Genomic DNA, 15,875 nt, shown 5'->3' with positions numbered 1-15,875 from the left:
TCTCATCTTCGGTACAATGATGATTTCGTCCCATTTTCTTCAAAAGAGTCCTATTTTTTATAAAATTGTTGCTAAAATTTAAATTATACTTACTGTTTCACGTAAATAGGAACAAAAAATTGCACAAAAAAAAAATTGTATATAAACAAATTACAAATTACTGATGTGTATCTATTTTTATGAGCAAATAATTTTTTGTAATTCAAATAAATTCGTTTTTAAAAATCAACATGAAAGCAAATAGTTGCCAGATTTTTGACTGACATGACATTGCCAGATAGAAATTTTAATAATATGATGTATTCTTAACGCTTGCGAGGAAATTTTCAATGTTACCGCCATTTAAATTTTTTCCAATTAGGTGTATCTATTATTTTGAGCAGATGTGTATGTATATTGGCCAAGGATTATCTCGAATAACCGCTTGTGGTCAATAACCAAACATCAACCAATCAACCTTGAAATTAGAAAGAGAAAATGGGGATTGATAGGACACACTTTCAGGAAACCTACTAAAGATATTGCAAGTAGGGTTTTTATCCCGGGAATTCCCGATACAAATTTCCCGGAAATTTTGCCAATTTTTCACTACCCGATTCCCGGGATTTTTAGTCGGGAATCCCGCGAATTAAAAACTGACGAAAATACATAGAAAACAAGTTAGAACTCAGTTTTTTTATATCTTTGCTTATATCTTGGCAATAATAGATCGCTTATTATTATTATTATTTATCTGGGGTTTTTCGTATGAAAATTTAAAAAGTGAATTCATTATTTATAGAATTTATTTCTTATTGAATCATTCAAATCCATAACAAAATAGCTTCAAAAATTTATTAAATGATTAAATTGTTCTTCAATTAAAATCTAGTACAAAAAGGTTAAGACAATTTTTTCAATTAATTTTGGAAATGATTTTGATTTAACAAAAATTTAATCATTCAAAGTTTGAATAAATTCTGTTATTAACTTTAAAATGAATTCAGTTTAAACAAAGGCTTTGGAATGAATTTAAAAAATTAAATATTAGGAAGTGATAAAAGGCTGACATTTTTTAATTACGGATTAAGATTTTAGTGAATTAAGCTCAAATTTTATTAATTAATTCGAAGATCTGATATTTAATAATTATAACACTAAGTTTTTATATGAAATTTGCATGGCAGCAGACATAGAGGAGGTCCACACACATGGAAACGGAAATACAGATCGAAGCCGCTACAATAAATGTGAATTTAAATATTGGAATTCCTCATAGGAGTAAAAAATCTAGAGTTGGAATCTGTAAAATCTATCTTCATAAATAAAACTACAAAATATTAAAATTTTTTTTTTACTTTTTCTTGTTTTTTTATTCTTGGGGTAGAACGGATTAAGATTTTAGTGAATTAAGCTTAAATTTTATTAATTAAATCGAAGATCTGATATTTTAATTATAACACTAAGTTTTTATATGAAATTTGCATGGCAGCAGACATAGAGGAGGTCGACACACATGGAAACGGAAATACAGATCGAAGCCGCTACAATAAATGTGAATTTAAATATTGGAATTCCACATAGGAGTAAAAAATATAGAATTGGAATCTGTAAAATCTATCTTCATAAATAAAACTACAAAATATTAAAATTTTTTTTTTACTTTTTCTTGTTTTTTTTATTCTTGGGGTAGAATGTAAGTTTGTTTTCATTTTTTTTTTGTAATTTTTTTCTCATACTTTTTTTAAATTAATTTCTTATACCATTTTGTTGTTGTTGTGTTTTATATAATATTGTTGTTGTTGTTATTATTATTTTTGTTTTATTTTAATAATAGGTATATAATTATTATATATTTGTTTTTAATTATTTGTTTTATTTTCATGTTTATATAATGGATAAATTTTTGTTTATGGTTTTAATGCATTTTTTACTTGATTTTTGTTTAATTATTTTTCTTATTTTGGTTTTTTAAATATGCAAAGGAAATTAAAAAGATTTTTTTTTTATAAATTTATTATTTTATTATAAAAATGATTTTGTTTTGTTTTGTTGGTTTTCATTTACTATTATAGCATTTTTTTAATATTTATATATAGAGAATATTGCAGCAGCTAAAAAATTAAAAAAAAATTATGTATTTTTTTTATTTAAATATATGAATGTAAAATTGTTTAAATGATTTTTTGATATACATACAATTTGTTTGTTAAAATATATATGGATTTTGTTTTTGTTGGTTTTATATATAATTTATGTAAAAAAAATGAATAAATTAAAAAAAAATTAATTAAATAAATTGTGGGAACAAAAAAATAAAATAATAATTTAATTTGCTTTTCAAATGAGTTTTGTTTAATTTATTTAGAGGGAAATTTCAGCTGCCTAATGACTGTTACAACTAAGCTGAGATAAAAATTCGGAAAACTGATTTTGAATTTGTGGTAAAGTCAGCAAGTTGTCAAAAGTACTGAAAATTAACACAGACTATGTCCTGTCTTCAAGTTTTTTATAGCGTTCAGTTGAAAAAGTCATTGGGCATGTAAAATTTCCCTCTAATATTATTTTAAACTACAGTAAACAACAATAAATAACAAGCACTTTGAAAGTTAGTGAAATAAAATTCTTAAAAATATTCAAAAATTGTTTATAAATTTCCAGAATTTTAGTAGCAAGTTTTTTATTACCATTTACTGTACTTTTGTTTATAATGAAGTTTTTTGTCTCAAAGACTTTAAATTTTTCATTCGTTTTCTTTTAGTTTTTTTTTTTTGCTTTTATTTAATGAATATGTTTTATATAATGTGTTTTTATTTAGGTTTTTAATTTTAAGAAACATCTAAGAATTTTTTTTTATAAAACATTGAATTATTTCAGTTATTTATTTTTTGTGTGTGTTTTAATATTATTTTTCTGTTAGCAGTAATTTTTTTCGAATAATTTCCTTCTTTTTTTTGTCAATGATTTAATGTTTAAATATCAGTGATAAGCTGGCTTTTAATTTAATGCTTTATTTGTTTATAACGCTTTTTTTCATTTTTAAATATGTTTAGGGATTTTGTTTTTTTGTTTATTTAATTTTATATTTTCAGAACCTCATTTATTCATTGTTTGTTTTATTGAAAATAAATTTTCATATTTTTATAAGTCCAGGCTGATTTTTAGGTTTCTTTTTAATGTTTTACATTAAAAAGCTGTAATTTTATTAAACAGTTTTATAGAGAATTTAATAAAAAATTAGAAAAATTGTTTAGTTTTAATACTTGTATTGAAAAATAGTCTTCTAAAAGAATTTAGAAACTGATAAATTCATTTAAGTAAATCAAAAACGAACGTGTTTTGAAAAAAGAAAAGCTTTGGAAGTATAAAAGTTTTGGAAATGAGTAATTTTTAGAAATTTATTGTCCTGCTATCGTTTTGTGAATCAGGGTGTTATCCTGATGGGTCCCCTCTTAACATTCTTAAATGTCACAAGACAAAATCAACATTCGATTGATTCGATTAAGTATCAAGAACGACTTGATAATACTCTTTGTATTCGATTTATTTTGAATTTAAAAATAACATATGAAGCCCTTGAACACAGCGAAGCCAGAAGTTTTTGCAACGCAGTTTCTGTTAGCGGTACACAATAGATTAAGTATCAGGAACGACATAATATTACTCTTTGAACGGTGGTCTTAGGATTCTCTGTAGGAAAGATCTTCCTCAATACGAGGCATTATAAAAACAAAGCAAAACATTCCGTGGTTGGACTAATAATTAATAAAAATAAAATCAAAAAAAGATAAGATCTTTCAAACTGTTATTAAAGGTACAATAAGCAAATGTTAAATTAAAAGACTGAGTTTTAATGTCGTAATAGCTAGTTCTTATAGATGTCATATTTGGTGTTGTTTCTATACATTTGTATATTTAAGATATTACTCTTTGTATTCGATTTATTTTGATTTTAATCACGTTCTTTCAAATTATTGACAGTGTCGCAGTTTCCGTTAGCTATGCACAATAGTGGATCAAAAATCAACAAAATCAACAGGTTGTAGTACGAAATGTCCGTGCTACAACATTTAAATACCATTAAGAAACTGATATTTAGTTAAATATATTGTAAAGTTAGGCAATCTAATACGATTCCAAAATCTTCGAATTTTGTATGAATTAAACATTTTAATTCCAAAATGTTATCTTCCTCTTTTTACAAATACGAACATTTTTGTATCGATTTATGTACCAGGGCATTACCCTGATGGGTCCCCTCTTAATATTCTCAAATGTCACAAGACAAAATCAACAGGTTGTAGTACGAAATGTCCGTGCTACGACATTTTAATACAATTAAGAAACTGATATTTAGTCCATATATTTGGATAAAGTTAGGCGATTCGAAAATCTTCGAATTTTGTATGAATTAAACATTTTAATTCCAAAAAGTTCTGCATCAATTGGAAAAAAGCAGGGGCCGAATTACCGCATTCGATAGTAATTTTCTGATTTGAGATTACGGTATTCGATATCGAGCATGAAATTTAGTACATTTTGTTATAATTACGATATCGAAATCATTTTTCGATACGATAGTTCATTCGATCACGAGTGCGGTAATTCGGCCCCAGGCTTATTTATGAAGACATTTTGATATTTGTTGATATTTGAGTAAATCTATTAGAAAGTCATTTTCAAATTCATGTTCATGTTCGAATTTGCATGAATTATACATTTTAATTCGAAAACATTCTCGAATCGAGTTATTAAACAAGGTAAAAAAGCCATCAGGAACGTGAAATGTTCAAATAGGATTGTAAAGACAAGGGCGATTACTAAGTAACTCAATACGAAAATGTTCGAAATTGTGGGCTAAATACGATTTCCTTTTGAATCGAATTAGGGAGTATGGTATTCAGGCAGCCGTTCAAAACCTTCGTCTCGTACAGCTCACTTGGGTTCAAAATCGTTCCCTTTGTGATAATTAGGGAGTAACCCCCAAGAGAGATAATATAACCACCCAATTTCTAAGAAAGTCTGGGCGTTCTATCAGGGGGATACTACATAACTCAGTTAGGAAATGTTTGAATTTATATGAATTCTTGATTTAGAGAAAAATTTCACATATTTATATTGAGGCACAGATAAAAAAGATAGCAGGCAGGTGAAATGTTTATCTGGCCATGAAATCTACAAGTATCTTCAAATTTCTGTAATAGAAATCTATAGATACCTGTATCTCTTATCTAGATTTAATTTACTTTATACGAAAATCATTTGAATTAGAATAACTTTCTTTGCAATAGCATTTAGTATTAAAACAAAACTAATTTTTCACAATTTTATTAAATTATAAGTTTAGTATTTAAACTGTTTTTTATTTAGAATGTCCGGGAATTATAGATAATTTTTAATCAAGTGACTACACTTTTTTTTTGGAAAATTTAAACAACTAGGAAACATAATAGTTTTCACGACTACAAAAGTTTATTTTGTTTATGTTTGTATTGAAAATTTCTAACAAAACAATAGTAAGATGAATAATTTTTTTATATGGAGCAATATTTTCAGTTTTTGGTTTCTTTTTATGAAAAGGAAATCTTAACAAAATTCTTAAACAATTCCAATCTTTAAACGGGTACGTTTGTAAATGCATTAAAACAGAAACCTATTTGGTGTCATTGCTTTACATCAGATCACTAAATTAGTGATGCGCAAATTTACTGCATTTACGAAAGTACGAACGTAAAGTATAATATTCGTACCAAACACAAATTTAAATTATATATGCAGTGGAGAGTTTTGCAAGCCTTTGCCTCCTGTAAGAGACCGTTGTAAACGACAGTAAAATTGTAACTCTGTAATTCAACTGAAATGAATCTGTTTAATGTGCAAGGGTTTTTGTCAATCAGCCCAATCTTGTATATAAAATCCGCCTGAGTTTTTTGCCTTTTTAATTAAATAGACTAAGTATCAGGAACGACTTAATATTACTCTTTGAACGGTGGCCTTAGGATTCTCTGTAGGAAAGATCTTCCTCAATACGAGGCATTATAAAAACAAAACATTCCGTGGTTGGACTAATAATTAATAAAATAAAATCAAAAAAAGATAAGATCTTTTCCCATTTTTCCTATTCAAAATCAGTGTTACAAATGGCAAAAGGAAAAAAAAATCCCGGGAATTTTTTATTCATGATTTGGCTGAAGAGACAAATTAAAAATTTAATTAAATCCTGCCTGAAAGTTCAAGAAGGTTATTGCATAAGATTTTATTTTAAAAAAAAATTAAGATAATCATACACAACTTGATATCTTGGTATATTGAGCTGCAGATCATTTTTCATAAATTGCTCTTGTTACTATATAAAGTTCGTCTTGATTCAATTAATTATCAAGAACGACTTGATAATACTCTTTGTATTCGATTTATTTTGTAGTTAAAAATGACGTATGAAGCCCTTGAACACAGCGAAGCCAGAAGTTTTTACAACGCAGTTTCTGTTAGCGGTACACAATAGATTAAGTATCAGGAACGACTTAATATTACTCTTTGAACGGTGGTCTTAGGATTCTCTGTAGGAAAGATCTTCCTCAATACGAGGCATTATAAAAACAAAACAAAGCATTCCGTGGTTGGACTAATAATTAATAAAATAAAATCAAAAAAAGATAAGATCTTTCAAACTGTTATTAAAGGTACAATAAGTAAATGTTAAATTAAAAGACTGAGTTTTAATGTCGTAATAGCTAGTTCCTATAGATATCAAATTTGGTGTTGTTTCTATACATTTGTATATTTAAAATATTACTCTTTGTATTCGATTTATTTTGATTTTAACAATGACGTATGAAGCCCTTGAACACTGCGAAGCCAAAAGTAATCATGTTCTTTCAAATTATTGACAGTGTCGCAGTTTCCGTTAGCTATGCACAGTAGTGAATCAAGAGAAGCCTAAGATGATTTTAGTTAATCTCCGCGAAGTGACGCAGTTTCCGTCAACAGAGCTCAATTGTTGCTGAAGTGCGACCAGAACAGATTTTAGTTGTTCGCCGTGCATCTTCTAACGACAAAATAATGAATTGCTATAAAAAAAAGTGTTTGGAAACCGTTCTTTTAAAATTAGTTCCAACAAAAGAAATCAATCAATAGCGTGATGCTAAATGGTTATCTTTATGCTTACAAGAATGGAGACAAGTGAGCTGTTATTTCTTGTTTCGATTAGACAGCTGGCTGTTAACCTAACCTACAAGATGTTGTTAACTTTGGAAATGAAGACCATTAGGATCAAACAAAAATTTAGATTGTGGGGAACAACCAGTAACTTATGGATGCTGATTTTTTTTTAACAAAATCATAAGAAATATGACTCAGAAGAAAATCATTCGGGTGAATTTCAAAACGAGGGATTGATGTTGTGCAAATCGCACAATATTGTATATTAAAACAGGTTTGTTTACTCGAAAGTAAAGTTGTTGTTGCAACAGTTCCTTCTGGGATGTCATCAAAACTTCAACATCACACAGTTGGAGTTTCCCCCGAGGCATAACAGACAGGACCTACGGAAATACGAGGAAAGCATACAGAGGTATGTGCAGGATCCATTTGATCGCCGCTCGTATATGACAGCTTGGAGCGACATTCACAGAGACGCCATCAAGTCCGCGATAGCAGGATACCGTAGGAATGTCGTACTTGAAGGTCGCCCACCACCACCACCAGAGAGTCGTTCTGGCACAACTTAGATCAGAATGGAGCAACAGACTTATTCACCCCTATCGGCCATAACATGTGAAATTTTGTTCCCATGAAATATTCATTTCCCTCGAAGGGAAAATTGCTATCGTGAAATTCCCCATGAACTTTTCATTCACAATAGTTGATTTTGTTCGTAACAGCTGTTTATTGTTTACAAATTTCCATCTAAAAATGTGGAATTTTTTCACGTGAACAAAGTTGATGAACGAAAAAAGGAAAAGGGAACATATTTCATGTGAAATATTGATTCACGATAGGGGTGAATGCCTTTTGGTTCCGCATAGACCGTGCCGTCCTTAACTTATGCCCAGCATGTGGTAAGGGTCCTCATGACACACTCCACATATTTAACTGTTCAGCCAAACCCTACTTTACTCAGTCCTATGGATTAATGGACTCATCCTGTTGAACTAGCACAATTACTTGGACTTGAACAACATGCAGAACATCCAGAGCGGTTACTGCGTAACTCAATCCGAATACGAAAATGTTCGAAAATGTGTGCTAAATACATTGTAATTCGAAAAGATTTCCTTTCGAATCGAATTAAGGAGTAACCCCCCAGATTGATTATTGTAAAATTGTTCATGCTGTTACAACAACAACTCGAAAGTAAAACGATTCGATTTACGGAACACCAAAATATGTGAATTCGTTTTATAAACGAAAACGCTACTCGGATTGAGTAAAAACGCTACTCCGAATGCGAAATATTAAGAATACAAAATTAAACGATTTTCTTTCCCTTGCCGGGATAACAATCTTGTTGAGATGCGAGAGCTTATGTGCATTCTGTGGTTTCTGATCTGTGATCTGTGTTTATGAACAAGTCATCTTTAGTACAATTCTACAAGAGGACATGAAATTTTAAAAGAATGAGCGACCAAAGTTTACTCAGTTTGTCAAGATATTGGGACGGCCGTGATTCATCCGATATCTGCTTTGCTATTAAGATATAGAATACTCTTTCATTCATTAAAGTAGGTTCGCTCCTTATTTATATACATATATACTTTTAAGGTCAACGTGGTTGGTTGCAGTGCCGAAGGTCTGTATGGTTGCTCACTGCCGTCACTGTGAGCATACTCTTGGAAAGCTAAAGTTTAGTTTGTATAGAAATCCTTCAAAAATATTTTAAAAACCAAGTGTATTTCAAACAAATTACTCTGAAAGAATTATTCAGGATTTTTAAATCAAAATACATCAGACTAACTGGTTTTAGTCAGAATTTACAGGAAAACAATTTCCAACATAAAATAAGTTGACATGTACACGAGAAAACCTTATTACCATGTTTTAAAGGGGAATTATTTATAAAAATAAGGCCCTTAGGACTGGTTCACACAAGTTATGTTTACTTGAGCAAGTCTTGAGTTTAAATAAAGAAGGAAATATTTCCAATCTCCTCTCCTCTCTCTATTCTATAAACTCAAGACTTGCTCAATTAAACTTGATGTGTATGAACCAGCACTTATATTTCCAAATTCTATAAATTTGTTTTAAAAAAAATGTTCGCTGTCACTTTCCATTAATCTATAATTATGTCCTTGTATTTTCTTGTCATTGCCGGTTGGTTTAATTGATTTAAAATAGAAATATTTTTATTTTGGAATAAAAAATAATAAAAAAATTATAAATATTTGTTTTTTTTCTCGTTATTATTCCTTTTCTTCTTTTTATATAAGTTTTCATATAATAATTTATAAACTATTTAAAAAAAAATGAAATTGTATGCTAAAATTAAAAATATATATGTATGTATATTATGCATAATTAAAATGTTATGTTTTTTATAATAATATAAAGGTTTTTTATGATAATAATAATAAAAATTAAATTAATATAAAAGAAAAAAAAATTAAATAATTTTTTGTAATGAATTTTTTGTTTGTTTTTTTTGTTTTAATTATAAACATTGTTGTTGTGTAGAGTTTCGTAGAGATACAAGAAGTAAAAACATTTTGCTATGCGTTTTTGTTTTAATTCACTTCTGTGTTTATTTTATATTTTAATTTTTAAATTAAAATATAAAATATTTTTATTTTGTTTCTTTTTAAAGAAATTGTTTCATTTATTTTTATTTTTTAGTTATAAATCCTTTTAATATATTTTTTATTTTTTTATATTTTGTTTAAATAAGTGTTTCTATCCTGTTCGCCGGTTTACAAACGTGTGTGAGTGTGTGTTCATTTTTTAAAGTTTTTTTTTATGCTGGGAGAAAGTCCATTTTTTTTATAAATTTTTCATTTTTTGGTTAATAATTTTTCAATTACTTTCATTTTTTTTGTTGTTTTATTTTACTTAAATGTTTTGTTTTATATTTAAATATATAAAGAAAATTGTTTAATTGTTATTATGTAATAGAAAAATTATTTAAGTTTTGTTTAATGTAATAATAATTTTCTATTAATTCGCAAATTTTATTTTATTTTATTTTTTTTTGTAATTTTTTTCACTAAAACCAAAAGCAATTAACTTACTTTTTTAATGTTTCGTTTTTTCATTATTTTGCTTGTTTTATTTTTTAGATAATTTTGCCAGTATTTTTGAAATTTAATTGTGATTAGCTGAAAAGGAAAAGAAATTTTAAATTACAATAGTTAGGTTAGGGTTAAATATAAGTGTGTGGTATTCAAATAATGTGAGATTTTTAGCGCAATGAAGTTTGAAATGTGTGAAAATTTTATGCAAAGAACAAATTTTTTTGAAAGCAAAATAGCGAAAATGAAATTAATATATGTAGATATAAAACAAATGATGAAATTAGTTAGAAATACAGGAGAATATCAATAATCATTTCTAAAAATCGTAGTCATTAAAATTTATGAGCTACATTCCCTTATTAACACTTTAATGTTTCCAAGAACTGTGAAAGCCTAGAAAATGGATAACTTGATTCTGGGGGCAAATCACGGCATTCGATATCGAGTTCACGTTCGTGTAGAGAAAAATTTCGATGGCTGCAATGTTTTGGATCACGGTAGTCGGTAGTAATATATTACCTACTACTATTTTTTACATTGCTGAAGCATATGATAAGAAAAACAAAACAAAAAAGGAAAACAAAATAAATTTGTGATAAATTGTGAAAAAAAATGCATAAAACTTTTAATAAAAATGGATCTAAATGTTTTTTTGTATAAATCATCATCGGCCAGTGGCAAATTTCAGAATGTTTTTTTACTTTGATTAGCACAAAGTACCATGTGCAAAGTTGTGAAAAACGTAAACAAAATACAAAACAAATTGTGGCCCAAAATTTTACAATTTTAAATAAAATATTTATATTTTTTACACTAATTTTGAGAAAATATCAGAAAAATACGTATATTTTTGTTTATTTATTATTTTACTTCATTGTTTTGGTTGATTTGTTTACTTTTAACACAAAACGGCAGTGTTTGTTTGTTTTCGATAAGAGATTACCAATCGAGTACAACTTCGAGTAAATACGTTTCGATAACGACTGCCGTGATCCACGTTAACTACATTTCGATGACAAAGTACTCGATTTCGAATACGGTGATTTGGCCCCTGAATTCATACTACAATTATTTTTAGAGGGATTCAGCCCCAAGTTGTGTGTTGCGAACAATTTTTTTTTAGGTTTTTGGATAAAAAAAAACTATTTTATTTTTCAATTAATTGTTCTCCAATTTTCGTATCCCTTCCAAAATTAAGATTTGTCGGGGTCATCAAAATATGTATAATTTTGTGATATGATTTTCATCGTTGGAGTCAAATCTCTTTACGCCTTGACATTTATTCATGTTTGAAAAAAAAGAAATAGTCACTCAGCACTAAATCCGGAGAATAGGACGGAAAAGGGAGCATTTCGTAGGCTAATTCATGGACATTTATTCAGATTTGGAAACAAGAAAGTCACTGTGGGCTAAATCCGAAGAATAGGGCATAAGAGGGAGCAATTCGTAGCTTAATTTATTTATTATGACATGAGGTATATTTAGAGGTGTTTCTTTAAGCTATAGCTACGTATACACGGTTGTCATATTCTTAAAATATTGTCAGAAAATGTTCAATAAATGGTTAACAAATATATGTTTCTACATAAGTTCTCATGGTTGTGTTAACCATTTTCTGAGCATTTTTCTGACAACGTTGTAAGATCTGACAATCGTGAGCACGTAGCTTATGGGCAGATTTCATTCACTCATAAGTTCTTTGGGGGGAAAATATTGGATTCTCGTAATATAAGGATTAAAGGAATAGCGAGCGTGTGCTAATTTTATAATAATGATATTAGAATTTTAAGTTTTAATTGTTTATTTTCAATTTCACTCTGTATTATGAACAGTTTACATTTTTTACGGGAGTGCAGAGTGGAGTGGCTCTGCCATTGTGAACGTAGCTTTAAATAGGAAAAAAGATTTTGTGATATGATTTGTAAACAAAATTGTCTGGAGGACCTTTAATTACATTTTGACATTAAGTTTGTTCAATACCTAAAAATTTTCAAGTTATACGCAACACTTTCTAAGTAGCAATTTAAAAAATATAATTCTTACAATTTTGTACTGGTAAAGTGTTCATTTACTTTTTCCTATTTGCGAGGAAAATGTTTAAATTTTTACTTACCCTCATGTTGCCAGTATTTACTGGGTAAGTAAATGAACCGAGCTATTTACTTTAAAGCGTGTTAAGCATAGATTTGAATCACTAAAAGCTAGAGTTCGACCGAAATAGTTTTTTTTATCATGCCGAAATCGAACTGAACCTAATATTCGGCCAATACATCATTATTCGGCCTAATCCGAACATATATCAGCTAAATTTTTGTTGCCCTATAGCACCCACTTTTCATTGTATACTCCATTAATCTCATTTTTCATGTTGAGCTGAAATGTTTTTTGAGCGAACAGTTTTTACAAGATTCTTAGACATTTTACATTACAAAATACGTTTTTGTGATCTATTAATTATATTGAAAATGTAATTTAATTTGGTTTACTGAATAGAGGAGGGGTCCGTTTCAATGTAAAAAATCGTGCGATTTTGCCGAACAACAATTTGCCAATTATTCGTTTTAGAAAATCGCACGTTTTTTAAATCACAAGATTTACAGTAGCCGGGATAGACCAACTAAGTATTTTGGACTCTTTATTGTGCATGTTGTAGGCTTCTACAAACAAATACCCACACCTCAATATAGTACGTCCAATTCTTACTTACGGATCTCTTGTATGGTGGACTTAAACTAGAAGGAAGTATGTCGTAGAACAACTATACAAGGTACAGATATCAGCCTGCATTGGTATAACCGGCGCGCTAAGATCTAGTCCTTCAGATGCACTGAACACAATATTGCACCTTGTGCCAATAGACCTTCACATAATGGCCACCTCTGCCAGCACCTTGTACCAATAGACCTTCACATAATGGCCACATCTGCCTGCAACGCAGCGAGGCTTCATGCATCTGGATGTTGGAGATCGAGAACGTATGGCCACGCTGGGATTCTGGGCCAATTGCCTTTGATCGTTCTCCAAACATCTGACTATATTACTCTATACACAGATTTTGAAAGGGGATTTCAAGGTCTTAATTCCCTCCAGGAGTGAGTGGGGTAGGAGTAATCCCGTGTACAAATTTGACACTAGGATATATACAGCTGTGGTGTTGGTTTTGGCGTCTTCTGTGACGAACGTGAGGTAAGGGTCTCGTATCGTCTTCTGAATGAGTATAGTGTTTTCCAGGCGGAAATTTTTCCAATCATGGCAGCTTGTAATACACTACATGATCATAATACCCGCGGCAACATAGGTATTTTTGTCGACAGTCAGGCGGCACTTCTCTCACTGAATGCCTACACAACTTCATCCTCACTAGTCAGGCAATGTAGGAATTCTCTGTCAAGGCTAGATCGTCTATCTGATATTACTTTGGTTTGGGTACCTACGCACAGGGACCACTACGGTAATGAACAGGCAGACGAACTAGCCAGAATGGGATCTGCTTTAGATATCTCAGTAGCAATTCCACTGGGGACTATTAAACACTTTCTTACAAAGGCTGAGAATAGATGGCGTAACCAAGTTAATGTGGCCCTCTATTAACGAAAAAAGAACTATGCAACTAATAACCCGAAACAAAAGGGATATATCAAGGTTGCTGGCATTATTAACATGGCACTGTACGCTAGGCAAGCATGAAAATCGGCTGGGACTCCCTTTTAATCACCATTGCTGTAGCTATAAGGATAGGGAAAAAGTGGAAACGATTCTCTGCGAATGTCCAGCCCTGAGTGTCAAAAGACATAAATTCCTGGTCAACTACATATTGACAAACCATGGTGATGTAGCCGGGTCTAAACTAAGATATCTCACGGCTATAGGTTGGGTCTAACTAAACTCGACATTCTGATATACACATCTGCTCAAAATAATAGATACACCTAATTGGAAAAAATTTAAATGGCGGTAACATTGAAAATTTCCTCGCAAGCGTTAAGAATACATCATATTATTAAAATTTCTATCTGGCAATGTCATGTCAGTCAAAAATCTGGCAACTATTTGCTTTCATGTTGATTTTTAAAAACGAATTTATTTGAATTACAAAAAATTATTTGCTCATAAAAATAGATACACATCAGTAATTTGTAATTTGTTTATATACAATTTTTTTTTTGTGCAATTTTTTGTTCCTATTTACGTGAAACAGTAAGTATAATTTAAATTTTAGCAACAATTTTATAAAAAATAGGACTCTTTTGAAGAAAATGGGACGAAATCATCATTGTACCGAAGATGAGAAAAAAATTGTTCAAACGATGAGAAATCAAGGAAAATCATTACGGGAAATAGCAAAGAGCATAGGAAGATCTTTACATTTTGTCCAAAATGCTTTATCTAAAAAACAAAAAAGAGAAACTCGCGGTAGACCAAAGAAAACCAGTCCAGAAACAGATAGGCGGATCGTCCTTATGGTTAAAAAAGACCCTTTCATATCATCGAAAGCTATTTCTGCGGAGCTATGTAACGAAATCAGTCCACAAACAGTTCGTCGTCGTCTTTTACAAGCTAAATTGCCGGGAAGAATTGCCAGAAAAGTGCCACTAATGCGCCAAAAAAATATCAAGACAAGATTAGAATTTGCTAAAGTGCACTTACAATGGTCCGGGTGTGAAGGCGAAAAAAAATGGAGAAATATTTTATGGAGCGACGAAACAAAAATAAATTTGTTTGGAAACGACTGCCAATGAAATGTACGCCGACCAAAAGGAAAAGAATTCCACGTTAAATTTACAAAAAAGACGGTAAAACATGGCGGGGGAAACATAATGGTTTGGGGTTGCTTTTCATGGAATGGTGTTGGTCCGATATTCCGAATAGAAGATACCATGAATGCTAGTGGGTATAGAGACATATTGGAAAACGTAATGCTTCCATATGCATCGGAAAATATGCCATTAATATGGACATTCCAGCAGGACAACGACCCAAAACATAGTTCAAGATTAGTTAAAAACTGGTTCTTGGAGAATAACGTACCTGTTTTAAGCTGGCCCAGCCAATCCCCTGATTTAAACCCAATAGAAAACTTGTGGAGTGAATTAAAGATAAGGCTTTCGAAGGAAGTTTTCAAAAATAAAGACGATTTATGGGAGAAAACGCAAAAAATATGGTACGAGATTCCATTGGAGAAGTGTCAGAACTTGATATCCAGTATGCCCAGAAGAGTGGAGAAAGTTTTACAAAACAAAGGTGGATATACTGGATACTAGCTTTACTTTAATAATAAACTAATTTTTTTAAGATAAAATTTATTAGCTTTTGTTTAATAAGAATTTTTAAAAATGTATCTATTATTATGAGCACCAAATTTTTCGAAATTTAAGAAATTTAATTTACTTTATAATATTTATTATTAATTATGAAATATTTTGTTTTTGTTTTTTACTCTCCTTTTAACTATAAATAAAAATCGACTGAATTTTTTTTATAATTTTACAATATACCATTATTTTTTTTCGTTTTTAAAAAATAAATTTTGGTGTATCTATTATTTTGAGCAGATGTGTATGTACATTACGTTGTAAATGACAATACACCTGACGAGTGGTGTGGTCTTGTCAAAACGAGGTCGGTCCCTTCGTATTTTCTTGTTTGTTCGCAAGCAGTGAACTAACACAT

The 15,875-nt window shown here is 29.9% G+C and overlaps 1 protein-coding gene across 3 annotated transcripts in view; it reads right to left on the bottom strand.

Annotated features, from left to right (window-relative positions):
- Positions 1–1,630: 1,630 nt before the first annotated feature.
- Positions 1,631–15,875, bottom strand: part of nocte (no circadian temperature entrainment) — a 33,375-nt gene continuing 19,130 nt past the window's right edge. For all 3 annotated transcript variants that reach the window (XM_065509954.1, XM_065509955.1, XM_065509953.1), the window contains exon 7: positions 1,631–10,289. In XM_065509954.1, coding sequence (XP_065366026.1) covers positions 10,276–10,289 — 14 coding nt within the window. In that variant the 3' untranslated portion in view covers positions 1,631–10,275. The remainder of the gene's footprint in view (positions 10,290–15,875) is intronic.

Source organism: Calliphora vicina, chromosome 4, assembly GCF_958450345.1.
Source record: "Calliphora vicina chromosome 4, idCalVici1.1, whole genome shotgun sequence".
NCBI classification, from domain to species: domain Eukaryota; kingdom Metazoa; phylum Arthropoda; class Insecta; order Diptera; family Calliphoridae; genus Calliphora; species Calliphora vicina.
Note: the sequence above shows the minus strand (reverse complement) of the source record. Positions and strands in the feature narration are given on the sequence as shown.